The following is a 26,361-nucleotide window of genomic DNA, read 5'->3' on the forward strand; positions in this document are numbered from 1 at the left end:
TGTAAAGTTTTGACTTCTCCAGTCACCTGTCAATGTGCTTCCTTCCCATGAAACTATAGTAAGACATTGAACTGAAAGTCAAGGTTTAGATCAGTGATCCCCCAACCTTTTCTGCACCATGGACAAGTAAAAACAAATGCTATGTTGTTACTTACAACTTCTATGATGAATGAAGTTCTCGTTAGCACACCGCGCATTATCGGGTATAATGTTTTGGCGAGCGTCCAACGCACACAACCAACCAATAATGGTGGACACACCCCACAGACAATACACTGCAAATACAATTTTGTACCATGAAAATGCCATATTTTGCTTTTTTGTACATTCTAAGGAATTATTTGACTAGATTGCTCCGCATATATACAACGTGAAGGGAAAATGCCACTTTCCTTACAGACCATCGCTTCCATTTACAGTTTTCAGGTAAACAGAGGACACTATCGCGACTGCAACCTTGGAAGACAAACCTCAGCTATTCATTAATCATTCATCTTTAATAGATTATGCAAATTTCAGGACATAAAAATCAACAAGATCAATAACAGTGTGGATTTTAATTAGGAGCAGAAAACATTTCAAGAATGAATATAATCTCATCGCTGCCGCTCCGGTACGGGAGAATAATTTATTGATAATTGGATACCAGCCTAAGTGAGCGAGGTAATTTAGTATTTTTTCTCCTCCAGCCTTGGCATACATCCCTATTTGCTAATATCATGCGCTAACTACGTACAGCCTATCAATCCTTGCATTAAAAAAAATGAAGTCATAAAAGCAATCAGAAATGAACATCTCTGTCTAATGTTTGAAATGACCGCATCAAGGTTTGTTGACTTGAAACTAAGTTTTATCATTACGCCTTTACATTCGACGGCCCCCGGGCCCCCCAGGTGGCTTGGGGGCCACCTGCTATGTGTGTGCTCCCCAGAGCGAGACCGTCAGAAAAGAAGAAGGGGGGGGGGGAAGCGCACCTTTCTTCTCCTGAGGCCCAACTTTTCTCTGCAAATCCACCTCCCACATACTCAGGAGGAAAAAGGGAGTCTTTCTTTTCTGGGCTGCGGAATGGGGGGCTGCAGGCATCGTTTGAGAAGGCCCGATGCAGTTTCCAATCACGCTTTTTCATGTCTTTACTTCTCTTACGCACACGTCCGCTGCACAATTATGGGACTTTTAATTTAAAAAAAGAAGAAGAAGAAAAGCATATTATTCCCAGTCAACCTAACCCTCTCATGGAAAGGAGCCACGATGAAACAATATTTCAATTAACTGGCAGCCATCAAAACCTCCAAGAAGCCACAGCGCAATCTAAAATATTGTTATGCGATACGGCGATCACAAGCTTTTTATTACGCCGCACCTGCCATTACCTGCTGACTTGCAGGGTGTCCAAGCTATGCCCCGGGAACCATTTGCGGCCTATACTTTTTCGAGATCCGAGCTGACGTTCGGACCATTTTTTTGCTTTGACTTGCAAGCAAAAATGTCGGATACGAGCGCTGTATGAGGGCATTGAATTCAACTCAACTCGCGTCACGACAAGTGGCCGTTTGGCATAGTGAACAAATCTTCAAAAAAGATGCTTTAAGTTTTTTAATGTCACGCCCAGTTGAAATTTACTGTCTAACTCAACATCAAACTAAGAGAATACATTTTGGGTTTTTAAAACAAGCACATAACTTTGCCTTAAGCCTGCTAGCTTAATGCTAACAAATAATGGGAAACGCCATCGACGTGAAGACAGAAACTATTACAATATTCACAGACAGATTCTTTATCCTCTGCGGAAATCGACTAATATTACTGAGTTGCAATAGTTGACTAAAACTCTTCTTCTTTTGTCTACATGACTGTATTATACTGCCGCCTGGTGGCCTAGTCACACACCAGAAAAAGCTGCAATTGATTAATCATTTTATATAGGACAATATTATATGGAGTGCCACTTTCACACACAAACACATTACAATTTGTTTTTTTTTAATTGTTTTTTTTTTTTACAGTTGCTGGAAAAGATAGGGAATGATGATAAAAAGTATGGTCACGGAATAAATTAAACTTGTATCTCAAAGCACCACTGTAGCTGTAATATCGAAACAATATTTAATTGGTTGATGGATTGGATTTAGCGTGTTTAATAAATTAACGTAGAAGAACTTCAAAGTGACCCTTGCGTCCTTCGTCCCCCCCCCCCCCCCCCCCCCCCCCCCCTTTGTGCCACCCTGGAGGAAAAAGTCCGGAAACCCCTGCCATAGATCTTTCGAAGCAATTCTGCTTCTCGCTTTTCTTTCTCTGCGTTTAATCTTTATTAGGGTCTTACTCTCTTCTCTTCACAATGAGAGCAGGCAGCCAGGCACTGTGTTATACTGCAGCCGCTGTCAATCAGCAGGCTATCATAGCCTTTGATGACAAGCGGGGCGTCGCGGTGAGAACAGCAGCTGTCTCTTATGTGAAGTGTTCTCCCTCAATCTGTTAGCGGGCCGATCTGGCTCTAACACCGGCAGCATGTTAAAAGGCCCTGTGTAGGATTTTAGCGGCTCAGATAATATCAACGTTGAGTCTATTCCGGAAAAAAAGATAACTCGGGTCGTAACAATTTACCATCACTGGAAAATGCGGATGCCATCAGGAAGAGGTAGTCAGTAGGGAGGTTGATACACGTAGGAGTGAAAGGCTGGGAATAGTCAATCGTGGAAAGGGTTGCGTTTATCTCCTAAGCTTTAAACTTGAATCTCTAATGTTCAAGAATATGGCTAATTATCACTGTTATCATGCTGTGTTGTTGGTAGTCATAAACACTATTTTTAGTCATCAGCTGTTAGTACCTTGATAGTGCACACTAAAGGCTCCTTTAATGGAAAATGGAATGAGTTGGAACATCAGTGGGAAAACAACAAAACACGCTTCTGGAAAATTGTATGGGTTGACGATCAAAGGGGGATTTAAAAAAGGGTGGGGGGGCTGTAAACGGATGTATCGGGGTAACGTTTTGATTTACTGCGCACAGCGGATGGAGCGCCGGTCGGACGGTACCTGTCACAACCGAGTAGCTCTGAGAGACGCTGGAGGCGAGGTCGGAGCTGCCGCTGCCGGAGAGGCTCGGCTTCACGTCTTCCAGGCCAGCGTTCAGGGACGGGAGGGAGTACTCGTTCGCCTGTGGAAGTAAACAACAAATACAATTAACAAAAGGGGTCATTGCACAATTTACACTGTATGGACCATTCCACAGAATCAGCGCCAGTTGCATCCCATTTTTAATAAATACAAATTCAAAGATGAATTTCAACTTCAGCGAGCGCTGGAAAAATGTGCATTTGTTGCTTGTCCACGCTTCCTAAAATGAGACTTAAGCCTGAAATATAATCATTAAAATCCTTTGGAAAGGTTATGTCTTTTACGTATTTATCTTACTCCTTATCCAAACTATACTTTTAAGTATATTTTCTTCAATAAAAATCATTTGTCCTTTGTTACTTGCGAAGCTGCAATTAGCAAAGGGGTCATTTCATATTTGCCATTTTATCTATCCATTTATCCATTTTTTTTCAATAGGAATGTGTGGTACTATATACAGTCATTTTGGTTTACAATACAGATTTGGACTCTACCGACCAATCGCGATAATACTTGTTGATGACATCATCATATTTGCCTCCGTTTGAAAATGGCTTCACGCAAGTCCGCCCATGTAGCTGGAGGAGCTGCCAGCTGTACTTGCGTCTACGTCCAACAGTCACCAACCCTCCCCGCTTTCCCTGCTGCTCGGGAACAACCGTGAGAATGCTAGGCCTACGCTAACTTGGCCCAAAACAGCTGCAGCTAGCTAGCTAGCGTAGCTAAACACTGTCCTTCCAAAAGTCACGATGACAAATGAGCGCCACTTCTGACAAGTATCGTTATCACTGAAGGATTAAGAGGAATAACGCAGCACCAGGAGCAACTGGCGGTTCGGTATCTTGCTCAAGGACTTCAACATGCTCACAAGAGCTGAGGGTCGAACCCACAACCTTTGGGTTTGGAGAGGACCACTCTACCAGCCGAGCCTTGCCATTTCAGTGAAGGGATTCAATTTACAGCACGATATGAATTTGAGTCTATTTTGCCGAGCCCTAATGCGGAATTCGGTGTCCTCAGATCTCTTATTGTGATTCCTTCAGGATAGTTCCTGTGACAATACTCCTGCCCGCGCTCGCTGTGCTTTTACCGAGCCCCAATGATGTACGCATGCATTAGGCCTTGTCTGAAGGAGAAGGAAAGCAGGCAGTAGAGGCAGAGCGGGATGAGAGAGGGATTGGGAGAAGAGTGAAAGGACGGGGTGTCAGCTGGCGCTTTGTGCTCCACTGCAGTCATCCCTGTGACCAGTCAAGGGAGGAGACATTCAGGGCTTTGTTGCAGGAGAGACATGTGGTTGTGTTTTTTAAAGGAGCATAGCCGCCCCCCCCCCCCCCCCGGAAAAAAAATAAAAAATCTACCGTTGTGCTTAATCTCTAAGACACCTAAAAGTGGGTTGATAAAACATCTTTTAATCTTGAATTAACATTTGATGGCAGCACATGGCTATGCTCTTTGCCTTGAAAAGAATCGCATTGATCTTCTTTGATTTGATGTGATGACACTTCCTGGCCGGCCTCTTCTTCAAGGGGATAAGTGTGCGTGCACAGTGCTTGTATCAGAGGGCATCTGTTTGTCTCAATGGGACAGGGTCCCTCAGGGGCGAGCCGGTGACCCCGGCCTTGTCCGCCTCTATCCCAGATAAACTCTAATTGTCTGCTTACAACTGTTCCCTGGCACTAGGCTGAATGTTCCTCTCTATTCCGCCGGGCCTCCGCAGCACAAGAGCCATTTTGTCATGCAGATGAGCTGTGGGCAGGGCCAGGGCCAGGGCCGGGCCGGGCCGGGCCGGGCCGGGCGGAGGGCGAGTGGCGAGCACGGTGGAGCCTGAATGACCTGACCACATGGCTGCCAGAAGTGTGGGAGGGATGAGGCCTATTGAGCCCGGCCTCTTCAAAATGGCTTTTTAATGCTCTGACGCAGACACCAGACAAGCCCCCTAATAGCGAGTGTGTGCCACCTTTTCAGCAGTTTAAGAAAAGGAGGGGGTGTTGCCAACAGGGGAGAAAAGAGGAGGCGCACACAAAGAGTGCAAAGCAACCTGATTAATATTGCCTTAAATTAAAACTGATTTTTCTGGACCCATTTCTGATGCCATTTTTAGCCCCCCCTCCATCCCGCTTCCACCTTCCTCCTGCCTTTTTAATACGTTCTCCTCTGCTCTTTGTGATTGCAAGTCATTTCCAATTCGTTTTGGTATTGATCTTGCCGTAGAAATCACTTTGGTAATTAGCTGCATTAGGGACTGTATAGCGGGGCCGCAGGGCTGTCCCTCTGATTTATCGCCGCTGTAATTCTCAGCGATCGCACAGAGATGAAAATGAACTCAATTAGGACAGCGCTCAGGCTGCCTGGGCACCCACATAGAGTTCGTACGGCAAAATTAATAGTCTCTTGTTGTTTAACTCTGGGATTCATGTAAATAAAGATTAGCCACTATAATAGGCTGTAGGTTTTCCATGCAGCTGCGAAGATCTTATTCAGCTCTTGCTAAAAAGCCGCCGAAGCACGCCAGGAAATATGCGAACAACCCACCTGCTCGGGTTTGATGTGTTCGGAAGTAGGGAAGACATCCGGGTAGGACGGGCGTTCGAACACGCGGTCCAGAGCCTCCAACTGCTGCTGGGTGAACGCGTCCGCTCGCAGGTGCTTCCTTAAACTCTCCACGCTGCCCTGAGAATCGCTGCCCGGGCCTGAGCCGTCAGAACCGCCTAAAAATGCAAGTGAAGGACAATGTTTTACAGCAATATAACTTTGACTACGCGCTGATCGAATATAAGAATAGGACTCCAGTTTGTGACTTTTAAGAAAAAATAAATAAATAAATAAATCTTTTCCATGACCAAAAATATTGACCAAAGCCATGTATATTCACATTAGGATAATTTTTACTTTTTAACTCAGTATGGTATCGTTAGCCTAATAGCCTAATTGCCAAAGTATTTTTTTTTAGGTTTTCGGAAAACAAGACGAAACAAATTTAACAAACGAGAGAAGTCCGGGTTCTTCAATGCAAGTTTTGTGGATTACCTTGACCTGGATGACTGAGAATCGACACAGACATATTTGAGGAAGTGCATTGGTATTTTTATTGATACTGTGAAGGGACGTTAAAAATGACTGAGGCAAGTATGCTACTAGGCAAACGATATGTAGACAAAAGTTCAGGCCCAATCTTAATCAGTACCCCCCTCCCTGCTTTTGAAGATTATTTTTCAAGGCGCAAAAGGTTTGTGTTTGAGGGTGCCACTATAAAATAACACGTTTTTTTTGGGTGTGTTTTGATGAAACATGGTGTAAAACAGTTGCTGAATAAAAGACACGCTCAGTTCATGCCGTCATTTGATTGACAGTATTAGGGTAGGTTAGTAAACAACCGATTTACATCCACATTCTGGTGAACATGGTTTATCGTAATCTATCGAAAGCACTTGCACACCTGGCCGTTACATCTACATCTAGAGAAACTGAAACTCCTTCTGCTGAGGAGCTTCCACTCTACTGTGCAACTTTCTCGCACATTTTGGAGAATCTCTGTTGGAATTTTCATCCGTTTATCGGTGCACATGAGTGATGTAGGATTGGAGGGCCTGCTTGCAATCCCAGAGACTTATGTTAAGGCCAAGTTCTCGCCCACCAAGGTTGGATGCATGTTGTCCAAAAGGTCAAGAGAATTAAGATTCAAGGAGGACCGGGACAAGCCACGCTGCTGATACTTTGGCCTTCATAGTGTATGTTCCCAAAGCCCAAGGGTACAAAAGCGGAGCCTTTGAAGGTACCACCTCAGTGACAAGCCACTGAACCCCCAGCCACTAGGAAATACATTTTTTTTCTTCTTTACAGAAGCTTTCAGCCTACCATATCCCAGGAGGCTTTGTGAGATAAGCACCGGGCAAACGTGTTTTGGAGCAAAACTGGAGTGCGAGCGATGGCACGGGGAGCAGCAGCAGTAAATTGTGAAGGGCAACAACCTGCATGTCTGCCTTTTTTTATCTACCTCTACTCTGCCTCGCACACTCAGGCGGCTCCCGCGTCCTCCACCTCTCCTCGGCGGCCGCCATCAGCACGGTCATCATGTGATAGGTCCATGGTAATTGATGGATTACCTTCAGTGCAAATATATACTTGTAAAGGAGAGCGCGCGCTACGGTGGGGAGTGTGTGGCGGATAGTATGAGGGTCTTTCAGGGTCATAAGTCAGGATTACCTCTCACACACACATCGTGAAACGTGAAATCCTCTCACACATTTGAAATCCTTTCCCACATCGTACTAAAATATGTTCATATAGTATAGTGAAATAGGCGTTGCAGCTGTGTGTATGAGAGAGAAAACAGTCAATAGTGTGTGTGTCTGAGTGTTTCAGAGAGAGCATTTCAGTAGTGTGTGTGTGTGTGTGTGTAAGTGTTTCAGTTGCACGTGATGTAGAAAAAAACATTTCAGTGGTGTGTGTGGGAGCATTTCAGTTGTCATAGTGAAATCGTTTTAGTAGTTGCCTGAAAGTATTATTAGTAATGTGTGTAAGAGAACATTTACGTTGTGTGTGGGTGTGAGAGCATTTCAGTAGTGTGTATGAGTATTTAAGGAGTGTTTCAGTAGTGTGTTGTGTGTATAAGCATTGCAGTAGTGTATATGAGTGAGAAAAATATTCAGTAGTTTGTATGAGAGCATTTAAGTTGTGTGTATGTGAACAAAATCAGTCACGTATGAGAGCATTTCAGCAGTGTGTGTGTCAGTGTTTCAGTGTTGTGTATGAGAACATTTCAGAGTTGCGTATGAAAGTATTTCAGTAGTGTGAATGTGAGCGAAACAAATTCAGTCTTGCACATGAGAGCGTTTTGGTAGTATGTGTGAAACTGTTTCAGTAAAATGTGTGCTAGTTTTAGTAGTGAATGAGAGTGTTTCAGTAGTATCCGTTAGAGTGTTTCATTGGTAGGTGTGAGAGCATTTGGGTGTTGTGTATGAGAGGCCTTCATGTGTGGGTGTGAGAGCTAATCCTGAATTATGTCGCTGGTGCATTGCGATGACGTCCGCAGCCTCTCATTCTGCCAGCGGGAAATGGAGGGCCATTATTTAACGCTACAATTTCCCCCCGAACGTCTTCCCCTTCCCGGCTCCCGCCGCATATTGCCTGTCCCCCGGGAAGCAGAATGGAGTGGGGTGCGAAAGAGAATGGGGCGCCCAGGGCAAGCGTATGCATTTCCTCATACAGTCACCCTGGATATAAACAAATGAGCCCATGCTCCGTCTCCCGACCTCCGACCCCGTCGCCGTAGCACACTCGGCATCTCTGGAGCCCACAAAAACAAAAACCTGCATGTAAAACCTCCAGCCAGCATTCCTGTCCAGGGACCTCCACTCCACTGCCCTGCTTCCAGCCTCCCTCCTTCCCTTCCTCCGGCAACAGCGGATGAGGGCTTTAGCTCCCGTACAAATCTGTCATTCTAAATTTGCAGCAGATTATGTTCTCTCCTGGGCGAGCCGCCGGTGATATATGATATGCAAGTCCACTATTGATTGCCTGATCTGCCAGCGGAGGAGGGAGGCGAAATGAACTTGGAATGAACACCATGCCTCAACTCATTGTGCGTATAATACTCTACTTAATCCCACATTTTTCTGTGCTATGGAATTCAATTGATCAATCATGTTCCACTGATGGTACCATTTCAGGGGCGTTATTGCCATTCTGCTCGGCTGCTTGACCTTTTTTCAAAGGCTGAGGCCAGAGGATGAACCTGACTCGCAGCAAGAAATAGATCCACGGGGAGAATGGAATAGAGGAGGGGAATTGGGTGCGAGTGTGTGTATGTGTAGACGGAATAGAGGGCATGATGGCTGTGTTTTACGGGCAAAATTTTGACTTGTGTTTTGTACTACACACGGGAGAAAGTTGTTTTCTTACCTACACCCAACAAGTTATGTTGGATGTAGGTTATACGTTCTGCTGAAAAAAAAGAATGCTACTTTACCTCACATTTTTCTCATGCCTACACAGCCCTACACGTTTGAGCCGTGACAATAGAGTACATCCTCTTTAAACCTCTGGTGACTGGACTGCATCCAACACCGTCTGCGGTGACAAGAGGCGCTAGCCGCCAGCTAGCTCACGAGCAAGCGGGCTTCTGGGGCTCCTCTCAGCCGGCAGACGGGCTCATCCGCAGCGTCTCTTCCTCGCTTGGGATTTGGAAAAAATGACACTGAGCTGTTCCGTTAATTCTTCCATCCAGGGAAGATGCATTTTCAGGGTGGAGGCATAGCTAGCCAGCTAACTGCACGCGCGCTACTGGCAGAAATGTGGCTAGTAAAAATAACTAAGTAATTGCGCTGGATAACCACTAATGCGAAGTTATTATATAGTGAGTACGGGGGGGGGGACTGCCACTGGGCGCCTGTAATAGCTACGGCCAAAAAAATCAGGAACACAGAAATGGCGGAAAACTCTTAACGCTGTATCTCCACAATTTGGTACAGTAATGTGTAGCAATTATCTTTAAATGTATAATGCAGTTTGAAACACAGCTCTAAATTCCCTTTCTAATCTTTAAAAATAGCACAATTGAGACAGATTCAGGATGCGAATCTATGATTTGTTTAGAATTTAGTGCTGAGCTAAGTCTGTACTTTTTCAATCTGATAGCCAAATATTATTTCATCATCTTTCATTCATACAACTGAAATTGCCTTCTGTGGTTGAGTAGTAAATGACCTCATATCAGCTAGTCTGGAAAAAAAATAGAGCCAAACAGAATCAATCGCGAGCGTTACCTTGCGCATGCTCGCTTTACCTAGCAGACACTTTGATGACCAAAGCAAACATATTGTTGGTCCAATTTCTTTGGATAACAATGATGCTATACCAGTATTCCTATTATTTGTATACTTTGTTTTCATGTTTCCATTTTTAAGGAAAATTGGATCCATCTTTCATCAGTTTCACCAATTACGCATGTGAATACTTTGCAAGTTTGTAGTATGACCCCCCCCCCCACACACACACACACCAAAACAAAAGAGAAAAATACAAAGTGACAGATTCTGCCTTTCAGTGTAATTAGTAGTAAATCATGCATTTTCAGAATTGCCCATTAGGGGCTGATGTTTGGCATATATCACATAAGATAGCTGCAATAAATCAGATTCATCCTTTTGACTGTCAGCGTATCAAGTGGAGTGTGAAGCCCAACTGTCTGTGCGTGTTTCATTTTCTCTGTGGTTTTTGCAATCCCTCCGGGTGTCTCAGCAGGTATCCCTGCTATCACTCCCACCGCACCAGCTGACTGTGTTCCTTCGTCTTAACACCGGCGTGCGAGGAGATAAGCCGAGATAAAAACAGGACTTGTCAAAACAGCCACTTTCACACGGCGTCCCTAAAGCAACGCGCGTTAATAACCCTCTTTGATCACCTCTGCAGAGCAGATGGAAGCTTTCAGTGTTTCAAACTCCCACCGACAAACGCTAACTCGTCTTGCAGAGGCTACAAACCTGCAAAAACCGGCAAAAACAACTTTTAAATTTGCACCCGCATCGATCCACGTCTAACTCGAGGTGGCCCCTCCGAGCGGACGACAATACTATCAAACGCCGCTCTGTTTTGCTTTGTCGCCGAGGGGGATGTAAATGTCCTGCAGTGGCACGGCGGCGCTCTTATGTCCTTCTTTCATCTCGACATTTCACTGATAAGATAACCGAGGCGAGATTGTCTGAAAGGCAAATGAATTCCTACACACCGCCTCAGTGTAAATCGTCGGCTTCCCAACATCACAGGCCCTTGCCTCATCTGGCCTCTGCTGCTGATAGCTGGCATCATCACAAATTGTGGATCATTTGTTGTTGTTTTTTTCTTCTTTCTTCTTTTTTTTTTTTTTTTTTTTAAATGCATTGAGAGAAGGAATAGGAGGGGAGCGCAAACAAAGTGGTATACCCAGAGGGTGAACACTGCTTCCCTGTAAGCTAGCGATATTTATGAAACCTCTGATGCGGAAATGAGAGCGGTGGGTATGGTGGGGGGAGGGCAAGGCGGTGCAGAGAGAGAGAGAAAGAGAGAGAGAGTGAGAGAGTGAGAGCGAGAGAGAGAGCCAGCAACATTGCCTTGGCTGTTAAGATCCTGTTATGTTACATCGTGTTTAAGAGCTTTATTAATTCGATTTAGCACCATCAGCCAGTTTACAGACTGTCAGCAGGTGTCAAGATGCTGCTTGATGCTTACACTCACGTCAGGCACTCGAGCACACACGCACGCACGCACGCAGACTTTTTTTCTGTTTAATTTCAACTCTGGATGTTAATCTAAATAGAAGTAATACACACGTCACGAGAAGAAACATAGAAGGCCGTTAATTGGATGACTGCTTTGATTCCCAAGACTGAATTTGTATTGGAAACAACCCTGGAAAGTGAATTCAAGGATTTGTTTTTAAAGACTTTAGATATGTTTGAAGATAATGGCTGAAAATATGAAATATGTACAAAGACCAACAACTATGTAGTACCCAATTCTGGTCATATTGCCTTAAACAGTTTTTCACCATTTGAGTTTTCCTGGTTTATTTGGGGCATTGACTAAAATGGTGCAGTTAGCTAGCGAGCTATGCCTAAACCTCAAAAACGCACCTTCCCTGGTCGCCACTATTTACAAAACAGCTCTATGTCGTTATTAAAATTCCGGAGCGAGGATGTGATGCCACGACAGCCCGTCCGCCGCCCGATAGAACTCTTGGTAGCTCTCGTCACGGCGTGGAAAGCCACCAGAGCCTTTAACGGTTCCCGTTTTCGCAGCTCAAACTCATCTCCTGTATTTGCTTTCTGCTCACCATCCATACCACCACCCGCACTCTCCGTTCCAGCAGTTTTATCATCCTCTTCGTTCCCACAGTTCGCACTACTTTTGGTCGATCTTTTCTATTCTCTGCCCCAAACGAGTGAAGCACTCTGCAACGAATAATTCAACTTCATCCCAATATCATGTCAAAAGTTAGCGAGGGCGACGGTACATGATCGCTACACCTTATTTTCTTTCGCCTGTTATGAGCCTTACTTGAATTTAAAACAAATAAAAAGGTTTAAGAAATAAATACATGTTGGGTTGTAGGGATGTGTAGGCATAAGAAAGATGCTACCTGGTGAATAAAAAAAACAAAAATGCAATATTTGGCAGGGCTGTTCACAACTCTTCTCTATGGTTGTGTCAAATTCAGAAGACATTTATTTTCACCTTATAGGGACTTTGACTGGGAAATTAGAATGTTCCATGCAGACATTTGTATAGTGCACGGCTGTCCTGCTTTTATACGACTTCTCATTTGCTCGGCTCTCCCGAACCAGCCCGCCGTTTAGCATTTTAGAGTTTTTTGTGGAAACATAATTATTCCCCTTGCCTTTTTCTCCCTCCTCAAGCTGAGTAATGCGTCGCTCCATTAATTCTCAGCGTCGCTGCCCATAATTGACTTTTCCCTGACATGATTCCTTCTCCAACCAGCGAATTGCCTCGCCGTATATGAAGACGTATATATTTAGTGTGTGTTTGCATCGTTAACGGATGGCATTGTTTACAACTGTGTCAGGACGAGCCGTGTCGCCGAATGCAAATGGTTAACACGCACACGCAAGACCCGGAAATGAGACGACACTGATAAGACAAGGGAGGAGGGGAGACCCTTTTGTGTCCTCCTCCAATGTCGTGGTGGCTTCTTGTCTAGATGTTACGCTCTGCGGACCCTCTCATACCTGGGCTTTTCGCCTCTCTTCCTGTCACCTCCCCCACCCACCCTCCCATCATGGCGCTCATGATGCTATTTATTTCTCCGTTGCCGTGGGTGCATTTATTTTCCAAAGCGCTCCCGCTATTGACTCATTGTCACGGACGGGCTTGGCTAGCCAACCAAGCGGAGGCTCGGGTTAAAAGCCATACGCTAACTGATTTAAACTCGGCCAGCGGGTCGCGTGTGTTAAAAGCTACACGCGCCGTACAATCATCCGACACGGCCGAATATCGCATGCGAACAAATCAAAACACAGACCCTGTAATCAGTTCGGCTTGGCTCCTGCATGCGTCTCGTTCTTTTATGTCACGACTTAACAACCCCGCCAGGCCGTATTTTCATTTTCTCATCAGCTTCCTCTGCACCCGTGCTACAATCACAAGTTATGACCTTTGTTCTTTCTCTGATTTATCACTGTAGATGCCGACTTGCCTGTCCTCCCGGGAGCTCCGCTGGACTCCATTCAGGATGTGCTGAGCCAAAGCTGAGGTCACATCAACCCGCCCTGGCCCAAGTACTGGAGGCGAAGGTAAATCTACATGGAGCTGTCTCCCATTTTAATTAGCTAGCAACTTTACTTTCTTGAAATGAGCACCCGGAACTGTACCACTACAAGACAAAGTCACACAGCAGTGGTCACCTTCTTCCTTTGTAAAACTCAAGGTACCACTGTACATCCCGTGATGCATGGGGCCGATACCAAAAAGTGATTTTCTGTTTCTGGGGTACTTCTAATACAAGTAGAGCACCACATCGCTTTGTTTTCTATTCATTTTTGAAAAATATATTCGGCTTGAAACAATGTCATGCTATAATTTATTTATTTGTTCAATATTTCTTAGGGAAGGTCCACCAGCTGACGTTACATTGTTATAATGCGGCAGCAATGGCATAATTAACGGCGCACCATTTCGCTGATAAGTGAACTATAGAGTCCACCATATAAAAATCCCTATATTGTGATTAGGGACTAGGGAATGAATAAAGTGTTTAGTACTACCTAATCACTATATAGAGATTTTTGTGTGTGAGCTATACAGTCCAAAAGGCCTCAAACTGACATTTTAGGTCGACGGTCTACCTTGCGCCAGAACGTAGACATGGTCTGAGCAGGCGTAAACTAACTTGCCACTCCGCTAGGTGCATCTCCGAGGACACGCCCTCGCTGCGCCGGGCTACCAAATTGGCAAACACGCGCAGTGAACCTTGCGCTCGCGTGAAAATCAGGATCCGTCGGCATTTGCACCCCGCGGCAGATGCAGTGCCTACGAATGAATAGAGCACAAAATGTTATCGGTTTCAAAATGTATTTTTTACTTCGTTGCGTGGGTGTGCCCGCGAGTGCGCGACAAATGATTGGCACCTCGTAAGTCACGCCTTCTGTCTCTGATTGGTTGTTTGTTTCTCTCGGGTGTGTAGATTCCTTGTATATCAAATTAGAAGCAGACGGAAAAAAAAATTCACAGGTGATTTTTTATCATCTACTACTGTCAAGTCATAATGAATATTTTAATAATGTACAGGTGATTCCCCCCCCCCCCCCCCCAAAACGAAATTTCAAAATCCCCTTCAATTAAAATATATTACACATACGTTGTACCTAATTAAATGTTTGAAACCAGTTCCAAATGAAAATTAAAAGCAACTGTATTGCAGTAAAAAGTTAAAGACAACTGAACTGCAGTTATTCTTTGGTGTACCACCAGAGGGACCCGTGTACCACTAGTAATAGATTATTTGATCTTAATCCATTTGATATAGTCCAGTATATAAAAAATGTCAACACAGTGATTCTTTTAAATGAACCCCTGGAAGTGTACCACTACAGGACACGTGCGACAATGGCACAGCAATTGTCACCTAATCCTCTTGGCATCCACTCGCAAGGCAGGTTTAAATGACTGAGAGCGAGAGCGCGAGTACAACGGGCTAATTTCCCGACTTCGTTTTTAATGCATTTGGCAAGGAGCAACATTCCATTTCCTGTAATGAGATACACAAATAAATCTGGCTATGGATAGATTTGGACTAGAGTGGCGGTGGCGGCGACGCTGGCGGCGGGGACTAAAGGACACCTTCTTCTCAGCGTTGTCGTAATTGGTATCGCTGCTCGCAGACATGCAAACCAATCTCTCCGCAAGATAGGGTTGAGACTCTCATTTTTTCCCCTCTCCCCTCCCCTTAAGGCTATTTCTTTTGTCTTTTCGATAGCTTGCGCATCGACGAAAGAGCGAGGGGGAAATGGGGGAGGGTGTTAATTTGTGAATTAATAGCTTCCTCTCTGCAGAATTGCAAATTCCTTTAAATGTCACCATGTTCGCTGGGTGAAGAGCATTCGGGGGGCCTCGTGCAAATTGTCACACTTATTTCCTACGTATATATGCTCGCACAAATCCCCCTTTGACCCTGTTCTCTCACAACATGCTACTTTTAATCAGCAATAGCGAAGTTGTGCACATACATTGTCACATAATGGTAACTAACCTCTTCCCCTCCTTTAAAATGATAACTCCTGACTTTTTTGAACCCTTTGCGACCATGTAACGTTCAGCCCGACACCATCATGTACAGTCCAATGGAAAAGCGTGCATGCATCAAAGCCTGATGAGTCAGCAAAAAGAAAAGTCTTCATCGACACACTTGCGCCGTTATAGCTAATAATTTGTGAGCAATTTAACTCATTAACATGATGCACCAGTGGTGGAAATTCACAGCTGCTTGATTACCGCCTCTGAATTATATTGACCGGGATTCCATTACTTCATGTGCGAAAATTCCCATTTCCATTCATGTTTCGCTTGTTAATTTATCCCTCGAAGGGCAAAGAAATAGCAAGAACATGAAGTGCAGTGAGCTGCTTGACTCCCCCCCCCCCCCAAAAAAAAGAGGTTTATAGGTGGATTCAACTCACAATGTCCTATTTTCCTTCCGTCCAAGTGGTTGCCTGTCCAGAGAACTAAAGAGACAGAAACATAAAAGAGGGAAGGGACCTTTATTGTAATAAAATGCTCTGCAGAAATTGTTGACATACACACACACACACTCATGCACGCACGCTCTGGCGCTACCGTCGCTCTGTTGCTACACCTGTTCAGCGCTCCACTGGGGACATGTTAATTCACAGGCATTAAAAAAGCCAATTGTTTGCACCTCCAATAATCTATTAGCCCTCCGGCAGTGTGTGTCCACAATGAGAAATTCTGGCTCGGACTGGCTTGCTTTCCGTTTAATCTTTGAATGTATCTGTGCGCGTTTTCTTTGCCAAGCCGGCAAGTTGCAGTTTTGTTCAAAAGCTGCATAGGCTTTACTCTAAAACAGTGGATCGCAAAGCGTTTGCACAATTTAGCACTTCAAAAAATACTTAAGGACCAGAATTAAAATACAGCAGTTTTGATTTTATTTCTAAACATTTTATTTATTTATTATTATTATTTGTTTTATATATAATATTGCAAGCCACTGTAACATTCTGCACAGTTTGAACACATTTACACTGCACTTCAATATAGGACAATGCTAAGTACATAAATAATGACTCAACGAAAATGTTAAATCAAAATTGGACCTAAACAAATGTTTGAAAACAAACATTTCTACAAGATTAAATGCAAATGGTTTGTACTTAAAAGTTAAATACAACTGAACTGTACTTGACAACTGAACTGTTCTGGATTTAAAGTTTCAGCCAGTGTAACATTATACACAGTTTGAACATTTAATTGAGTGATTCTTTCGCATACCACTAGAGGGAGTCCACACACCACAAGTGGTACTCGTACCACACTTTGACAATCACTTGTCTAAAAATAGTACTATACTTAATTGGCGGGGGTTAAATTGCTGATGCCTTGTAGCATGACAGTGGAGGGTGGTCTAAAACGGTGAGGCCTGCTAAAACACGGGGCATCGAAAAAGCTCGATTGAATCGCCAGGCCCTGCCTGATATACAAGCTAACAAGTCACCGGAGACGCCGCACGGAAACACGCCCGCCCTCGGCCGCCGGCTGTCATAAACGCCATCTTCCTCACACGCGAGGAAAACTACACACAAAACAGGGAGGCGAGAGAGGAAATTTGAAAATAGCGTGCGTCCTCCTTCCCTCACCTTCGTCTCGTTTCCTTTTCTCGCCGTTGGAGCGGGGGATTCCCAGGATGCCGTTGATGGAGTAGGATCCTACGGGGTCGTTGGAGGCGCTGGTCACAGGCGGGGAGGCTGTGCTGGGGACTGATGGGGAAACTTCGGTCAGGCTCTGTTGGGAATCACTCCCTATTCACTATATAGTGCCCATAAAGCCGCTTTCAATTTTTCTGCTGCATACGAACTGGAATATACGGCAGCAACTCAACGCAACTGTTGCTGTGCGTCATTTCATAAGATCAAGAACAGTTTTGCTTCTGAATGGAACGATTCGTGACTGTTCGCTGTTTTGGTTTCTGTTTCGGTCGGACTACATCTCAGCATCATTGAAAATGAAGGCTTGCCCATCATGATTTTTGGGAGATTTAAATTACTACATTTCATTTCAAACTTTAAGTTCCCCATTTTGCGTTTAGTGCTTTCGAATGTGAAGTGGGTATATTGTTGGTCGAGGTGGGTCACCAACCTTTTTGAAATGAGTACTACTACTACTACTACTATCTGTGTGAAGACACTGATCATTTTAATGTTAATGATTTCACACAATAATGATCAAAAATGATTAAACAAGCTAGGAAACAGATCATCTGTATGCAACACTTTTATTGTTTTAGTTTTGTAAAATACACAGATCCTAAAAGTATAATGTTATTATAATTCATTTATTTGTTCAACATAAATGTTGAACAGATTAGACATTTGTTAAAATGTCTAATTAGACAAATTAGACATACTGGAAGCTGATGTTGATCCGGTACGTTGTAATTATGCAATTCCAATGAAGTCATTAAAGTCTTCCGCACAATGTTCCAAAACTAGTTTTCGTTTGACTGATGCGTGAACTATAATGTAGTCCACCTTATTTAAAAAAAAAAAATTAAAAAAAAAAGATTAATTGACCAAGTTCACTCATTCCCTACCCCAGGGGTGTCATACTCATTTTTGTCACGGGTGACAATGGAGTTTCGGTTTCCCTCGGAGGGCCCATATCACTGCGAAACCATATCAATGTTTAATCACCTCATCCCCTTATGACTTATACGCAACAAATCGATGGATAACTAGTTCTGAACTCAGGAGTCGAGGATAGTAGTTTATTTAACTATTGTTGAAGATGCTGTTAAAAAGCCTTTTTTTTTTTTTTACCTGTGAAAATTTGAAATTTTGCTCCAGATTTTAGCACGATCCATGGAAGCTCACGCTCATGATTTGCTTTCGCGGACCACGTATAATGATGTGGCGGACCGGATTTGGCCCCCAGGCCTTGAGTTTGACACCATTGCCGTATTCCCTAATTAACTGTACAGAGATTTTTAGTGGACTTTTTAGTCAACTATATAGTCCGATTTTAGTGGTTTTTGTAGTGAACTATGTAGTCCATTATTTATATATATATATATATATATATATATATATATAAAAAAACAATATCGTGATTAGGGAGTAAGCTATAAGGAGCGAGTGAATGATTCCCAACACAGCCTCAGTGTCGATATTAAGCCTGCTTCTTTTTTTCTTCTCATTCCATACAGTCACAACTCTCACCTATGGTGTGTCCCTGCGTGGAGAGCGGCGTGACGGATCCGTCGGGGGACGGGTGGAACTGCTGCTGGACTTTGGTGCGGATAATCCTGGTAAAGTGAACAACACACACACACACACAAGATCAGTCTTTGCCACCTCCCGAGCGTGGGGATTTTCACAGCAGGCCGGGCCGCCCCGGGACGCTTTAAACACAGCTCATCATGTCCACTTAGGCCTCGTGCATGTGAAAGCGCGCCGCGGTCCGAGGTCCCGCGCTCGCATCCTCCCCATTGGAGCCCCAAATAGGCAATCTCGGGGCTCGAGGGCCGATCTGAGGGTTTTTCTTGGCGAGGCTGAAGGGGAGCCGCCACCTCCTGAGAATGTGCTTTCAATCTAGCGGGATTCTGGGCTTCAAAATATGATAAAGTTTGTCCCCGCACACACACACGGCGGGACGATGTGACGTGGCGGGAAAGTCTTCATTGCACTTTGCTCCGAATGATCTTGCAAACAAAGCATGAAATCACATCAATTCACCTCAATGATCGGCTTCACTGACTCTACCTGGCCAACTCTAATCATCTCGCTCCCCCGCCGCCTCTTTTCCTCTCTCCCACCCACAGCCATTTCTCTCATATCTGCTCGCGAGACCAGGGGTGTCCAAACTACGGCCCAGGGAACGTTTTGCGGCTCAGTGTCGGTGAAAATTCACAGTTGACGGTGTCGTTTGCCTGCATTGTACTAAATTAGTCTCTAAAATCTGTTACAGTAGTAACTTTCTGCTCCGTGTCAAGGTCGGCTTAGTACAGATTGCTCTTATTTTGGTTCTGAATGTGGAGATGGATGTCGGATCTATTCGAGTTGGATCCCAAAAATCCTGAGAAATCTGTAAATTGTTGCTTTATTTATTTCTTTTCTAAAATAAATATAGGGTGTCCGAAAAGTCACTGCGTTTCCTTATTTCTGTTTAGTTTCGGGTATCATTCCGTCAGACAGGAGGCCAACAGCTTTGCAGTTTTTGTTAGCCTATCATTCCCTCGCCAATCGACATTAGAGGAGCGTTGCAGAATTGCCACCTAGCAAGACGTTTTTGGAGGCCCTGAGCAGTTCGGCACCAGTTTGAGGAGCTTATGCTATCCATGACAAGTTTCTTCAAGCACGATCCGTTCTTGACAAATCGATTCCGTGCTCGATTCAGGTTGTTGAGCGTCATAATCTTACGCTTGTAGCCTTTAAATAACCTGATGACAACAGCGTCCGCTGAATTCCAGGCTTTGCGCGCACGCCTGCTCTAGGAGTTCGGTGTTTTCATCGGTGGGAGTAGTAGCAGGCCTTCTGCTGCGTGGTTCGTCAAGAACGGGTCCTGTTTCGAGAAACTTGCTTTGGATATCGTAAATTTGACTACGTGTCGGAGCAGAGTGACGGACATAAAGCTTCTCAAACTGCCACTGAACTGCAGTCGGGAGCAGAAAAACTTCTTGCAAGGCAGCAAATTTGCTACGCTTCCAAAAACTGCAAAGCCTGACCTGTCAAATGCTGATAGCAACTGTAAAGACACTTTTGGCGCACCCTGTATACCACAGCTATCAAACTCAAGGTCCCGTGGGCCACATCTGGCCCACCACATCATTTTATGTGGCCCGCAAAAGCACGTTTTTGTTTTGCATCACCTTCCATGTTTCTTTCTAAAATCTGTACCAAAATGTCAAGTCGTCATATACTAGATACTGCAAGCATTTCATCTGTTACCAGACGCTCTTTTACAGTAACTTGAACAACAGTTAAACAAACTATTATCCTTGACTTCTGATTTCAAAATCGTTATCCATCAACGTGTGGTGTATATGCAATACTACGATGAGCCGATGAAACATTACATCGGTTTCCCAGTTATAACGGCCCTCTGAGGGAAACTGTACCAACAAAGAGTTTGACACCCCTGCTGTAGACCATATTCACAATTGCTTCACATATTTTTACCATCACGGATGGATTTATTTTTGCGCATTAAATACATCAAAAGTCTGGAATGTCAAAGTGACCTTTGCATCCCTTAGGGGGGGGAAAACAATGTTTGGACTGTTCAATGTGCCTCTCGCACCTTGTTGCTTTTACCTTATCTCAATTCAATGCATTTCTGCTGTCTATTTTTTCTCTTCCCCCCCCCCCCGCCTGTGTCGTCCTCCGAGGCCATTCTGACAATTGGTTGAGCTTTCCATAATATGAGGATTTCTGTAATTCTTTTAGGCAAACACACGTTTACGCCGGGATTTGCGCAAGCTCTTTTGTCAACGCCGATCGCATTACACCGCAACCATGAACCGTGATAATCTTGTGAGTGACGCACGAGCGTGAGATCACCGAACAACCGTCGGCGTCGGGAATCCCGCGCCGAGTCCCGACAGGTGTGACGAGAGAGAATTGCGGGGGTGCAGATGAGGCGAGGAGCGGCGGCCTGTGAGTGTTCGGAGGGGGTCTGGCAGTGAGGGGTTAACTTCCTCGAAGGGGGGGGGGGGGGGGGGGGGGGCGGGTGGGTACACAATGTACACTCTTTTCATGTGTCTCATGTGTCCTCCGTGTTCCACAAAAGGCCCCGCAGCCTCCTCCAGAAAACACACATCAATATTTGATTTGAATTTCTAACATCTCACCACAACAGTTATCTGACCGCACGGCTCGGGGGAGGCTCATAAATTCAAGGACTTTGTTTTGCACTCCACGTTGTCACTATCGAATAAGCAATCCCGGAAGGGGCGAATTAACGACTTTTGTGTTTGCCGCTGGCGTGGAACGAGGGGAAAATCCCCAGAAGAAATATGAAAACGGGGATCAATAGGACCGAAAGTCGCTTTTTTTTGGTTTTGTTTTGTTTTTCTGAGGACCGCGTGCAACCTTGCCCTCGTTGTCATCTTTAATAATTCACGGCGGGAAAATGTGTTTGAAGCCGCGCCGTCCTCTTTAGTCAGGAGAGCAGAGGTCAAGCCCCCTTTAACCGCAAAGACCACCGACTCACCCACAATCGCAAAACAAAAACCATTAAAGGTGCAGGTTGGGGAAACGCACTTCTTTTCTTCTTTTTTTTTTCTTTTTCTTTTTAACAGCAGCTTATTATGGGATTGTTCGCAAGTTAGACAAACATACCTTTAGAGCCAACGTCAATTATTAACACACATAAGCAAGCCTGTTTAAAAGTCAAGCCTATTTTAGCGGCAACAGGCCACACGCACACACACACACACACACACACACGCATCTAAAAAAACAAACAATAATAAGCCTCATTTCATGCCACAACTGCTCAGAATATGTCATCATCTAAATGTGTTTTTGACCGCTGCATTGTTTTTTTTGTTTTGTTTTGTTTCCCCCCCCCCCCCCGTGAATTCACTATGGCCCTCGGACGATTGGCCCCCAGGACAAAGTTTCCACATTTCCGCTTCATCCCTAAATTGCCCCGAATGTGTGTGGAGAGCTGCGGCTTCTTCTCCCTTTCGCGGGACGTGCTACCAGAGTCTTCGTCAGCTCATTAAAATGTAATGGCGATGAGCAGCTCTCCGGAACGGTGGCTCCTAACCAAAGTTCAGCACCCCTCCAAGGGCACTTTTTCCCCACCGCCACCGTCACCGTCATCACACACGCGCCGTCGAAACATCCCATTTATGGTAGGAATGGAAAATTATTTTAACATACATGATTTTTTTTAAAAAATATATATTTTAACTATCATTTAATATGGATGTGTTTATATATATATATATATATATATATATATATATATATATATATATATTTGAATAACAATAATAAGATGGAAAAAGAATAAAGACCCATTTGTGGTAGGAATAAAAACTGCTTTGGGCAACAATACAATATTATATTTATAACAATATTTATTTAACAGTTATTGCATGGATACTTTTATAATATTACCAAGAATAAGAAGAAGTGGAATACCCTCCTGAAAGAGATTCTTCATCTCAGTGGAGTTTTTCTGGCTAAATGAAGGTTAAGTAAAAGAAAAATAGGAAATTAGGACTCATTTATGGTATGACGACCAACAATTTTAGACTACATTAAATAAAAACATCACAACATGTTTTTTAAACAAATGAGATTATAGATTTAAAAATATACTACTACATTACCACGACTACTACTATGACTACTACTACTACTACTAATAATAATCCATTTATGGTAGGAATATAAACAAGTTTAAGATAACATTATATAAAATAAATGAGTGTTATACTTAGATGGATCATTTAATTTCTTTCATTTTAATGCAGGTATACAGAATAGAAACTAAGTCACATAAAATAAACATATTACATTTAAAATATACATTGTAATAAGAATAATAAACCATTTACAGGAATAGAAAGTGTAAAAATGCAATATGTATTTATTTTAATGACTTCATAGTAATTATAATGAAACCATAAAAATCCATTTATGGTAGGAATACAAACTATTTTGGTCTTCATAAAATACACATTTTATCAAATCTAAATATGATGTAGAATTTATTGATAAATATTGTCTTTATAATAATACAAAAACCACGTAATGATAGGAAATCCAACTTTGAGGCGACACGAAGTTTCTGATGACGATGGTGATGATTACGATTCTGATTGCGGTGTGATAACGATGTCGTTGTTGGCCAACAGAGAGACTCAGTGTCATGTTTGAAGCATTTTGTTGGGCATTTCCCTGCTTACAGTCTATCGATCGCTTTTTTTTTTATCCAGACAGATGTGATTTTTTCTCTCTCTCTCTCTCCTCCACACTTGCACGCAGACTGCGTCTCGGAGGTGCTTCGAGGGGGGGGGGGGGGGCGTGGGTGGGGGGGGGGGGGCGGATTGAATTGCACCTGCAACAGACCACCCTTGTGCAGGGCTACAGAAAACGGGCCTGCCTGCCTGCCTTGAAACTTTGGATGCATTATCATAATAATAATAACGTATATATATATATATATATATATATTTTTTTTTTTAAATGCAAAAGTCCTACCTGTTGATGGACGAAACGCTGGGCACGGTGTCGTTGTCGCACACGCCCTCGGCCAGCAGCCGGTCCCGGATCTCCCAGGCGAACATGGTCGGGTTCTGGCGCTTGTACTCGGCGATCTTGTCGACCACTTTCGGGGTCGCCACCTTCGGCTTGGACCCCCCGATCACCCCCGGTTTGATACTGCCCGTTTCGTAGTACCTGCACACAATGCACGTTTAATATCGTCAACGATGAATAAATACGTCATCATGTTTTTTTTTTTTTTTGTTTTTTTTAGTTTTTTTTGTTTTTTTTTAGCAGTTTTTGCATGGATTAAAAATACAACACAAACAAAATAATACACATTAAATTGCACTTTTAATCATATTCATGGCGCAAAGTGGAGTGGGAGTGGATTTAAACAAGTGTGCATGCATGACATGCCACCATGACTTATTAGTATTACTATTATTATTATTCCTAAAAAAAAAATAAAATAAATAAAGCAATGTTTCTGACAAACATTCAGAGTGTGTGCATTGAAATACCTCTGAAATGCCTTCTGATAGCTGGGAAAAAATATATTTGAAAATATTACCTCTGCAGTGTGTTTAGAATTAAACATAAAAGCAGGCATTTGTGTTTGTAGGGGTTGATTGTCTTTGTAGCCTCAATGTTTCCCATTTCGCAAAGCTTTGCGTGATATTGGGGGTGGGGTGGGGGGATAGTAGTGTGCAAGCAAAAAAATAAATAAAAATAATAATGATAATAATAATAATAATAAAAATAAAAGCTGGCATCTGTATATCACAATATGGCTGAGGTTGGAATGGAGCTGCAAGGTGCGCATATCTACAAGATTGATGTCTTTTGTATTTTCCGTTTCAATTTTTTTACTTTTTTTTTACCTGCCGAGGATTTTGCTGACGCAGCCGTGACTGACCCGTAGCTGTCTGGAGATGTCACAGGGCCGGACCCCTTGGTGGGCCAGCTCCACGATCCGCTGGCGCACCACGTCCGGGAGGGGTCTTCCGTTGACGAACACCCCGCCGAGCTGGTTCACGCCGCCGTGCCCTGCGTGGGATACAACAGCGGCACCGGGGAGGGGAGCGTAACATTACATACCTGCAGACCACTCCCGCGTGGGCCTCATCTGCATTGACGCTTTTCACAATCGGAATTCTAATTTGTATTATTTTTTGGGGGGGGGGGGGGGGGGGGGGGGGGGGGGTTATACGCACGTCTACGCGTAAAATTCATCACCGTCCTGCTCAGGTCCAATTTTCCAAGATCGAATCCTCAGTGCGACACATGTCGCGCGTATTACGTTTCGACCTGTTTAATTTTCCCCGCGACAATTACGGTAAATAATTAAAATGACCTTTGATAACTCATATTACAAACGCACATCAATAATTCACGCGCAGGCTGACCGGGGGCTCCTCTTTAAAAAAAAATATAATAATTAAAAAAAACCTATATCACATCGAGGCAAAAAAAAAAGATTTTTTTTTTTTTTTAAATTAATTAATTTATTTATTTATTTTAGCACTGTAACGAGAAATTGTTTGGCATCATTTACACACAAGGTGCTTTCAGGTCACCGGTAATAAAAGCTTTGTATTCAAATCGATGCACTTGGAAAAATAAAACCCAACAATTATCACAAGCAAGACGCCGGAATTTGTTAATTTCGGTGCCCAAACGTTGAATTTGTAGGATTCTTTAAAGAAAACGTGTGATCAAGCATGTCTCGTACTGTTAGTGGGATTCAAATTATACCAAAAAAATGCATTTTTAAAAATAGCACAATTATTAAACAAAGCATAGAAATAAGGAAAATAGTGAGATCGTCCCCGTTTAGTCCAAATTCCCACCGCCCCAAATATTGCCAATATTTCACAAATTTCTGCCCGTAAACTTATCAGCACGACGACAATGAAAAAAGTCGAACATGAATGAAATGTGTTAAACTACCATATATTCTTTTATTATTTTCGAAGAGAAGAGAGGAAGATTCCGGCAGTTTGCTACATTTTAATCACGTGCAACCGAAGATCAAATAAACGACTTCTTTCGGTCGACTTTTAGAACGAATACGAGTGTTTCTTTTTCTATTTGATCATAAGAAATAGTCGATTTTATTTAATTTTATTTCTTTGTAACTTTTGCGCCATTCGTTGACGATATACTAAATCGACGATGGGGAAAGCGAGCATTTGATCGTGCACTGTCATTGTAAAAAAAAAAATAATAATAAAATGAAAAAACAAAACAAAAAACAAAGAAAGGAACTCTTATGACGAGCATCTCAACCCATAATAAGTGACAATATATGAATGATATTTATTTAGCCGATAAAAGGGCTTTCATTGTGCAATAAATGGGCAATATTAGAATTTTTATTTTTACATTTTTTTTTTTTTTTTATTAAAAAGACTCACGGTGCATGGCGGAGAAGGGATCTGCCTTGCAGTGGATATCCATCGGATAGCAGAGCAAAGAAAGGTAATCGACTGAGGTCGCCGTCTCGCCTCGATGGTGCAGCAGCGTCAAAGGGAGAAAAAACAAAAACAAAACTAATAATAATGAAAAAAAAAAAAAAAAAAAAAGCAAGCAAGCAAACACGGGACCAGCAAGCAGTCCGCGTGGTCGCTATAGAGTCCGCGTGGGCTGCCGTGGAGTGCGCAGCAACTTCTCAGCTCTTAGAAAAAGAAAGAGAGAAAGAATTCGTCCGTGTAGAAAAAGAAAAATTACAAAAGGGGGTGGGTTGTTGTTGGTGGCGGTGGCGGTGGTGGTGGGGGGGCCTGTCAGGTGCAGAGCATGACCC

At 43.4% G+C, this 26,361-nt stretch overlaps 1 protein-coding gene across 2 annotated transcripts in view; it reads right to left on the bottom strand.

Annotated features, from left to right (window-relative positions):
* pax2a (paired box 2a) overlaps positions 1-26,018 on the bottom strand; it is a 38,016-nt gene extending 11,998 nt beyond the window's left edge. For both annotated transcript variants that reach the window (XM_061689656.1, XM_061689655.1), the window contains exons 1-8: positions 25,976-26,018; positions 24,440-24,605; positions 23,553-23,750; positions 18,555-18,640; positions 16,977-17,096; positions 15,783-15,827; positions 5,647-5,822; positions 3,034-3,154 (exon numbers count right to left, since the gene is read on the bottom strand). In XM_061689656.1, the coding sequence (XP_061545640.1) occupies positions 3,034-3,154; positions 5,647-5,822; positions 15,783-15,827; positions 16,977-17,096; positions 18,555-18,640; positions 23,553-23,750; positions 24,440-24,605; positions 25,976-26,018 (955 nt within the window). The remainder of the gene's footprint in view (positions 1-3,033; positions 3,155-5,646; positions 5,823-15,782; positions 15,828-16,976; positions 17,097-18,554; positions 18,641-23,552; positions 23,751-24,439; positions 24,606-25,975) is intronic.
* Between the last annotated feature and the right edge of the window lie 343 nt (positions 26,019-26,361).

The sequence above is a fragment of the Phycodurus eques genome, chromosome 11 (assembly GCF_024500275.1).
Source record: "Phycodurus eques isolate BA_2022a chromosome 11, UOR_Pequ_1.1, whole genome shotgun sequence".
In the NCBI taxonomy this organism is placed as follows: Eukaryota; Metazoa; Chordata; class Actinopteri; order Syngnathiformes; family Syngnathidae; genus Phycodurus; species Phycodurus eques.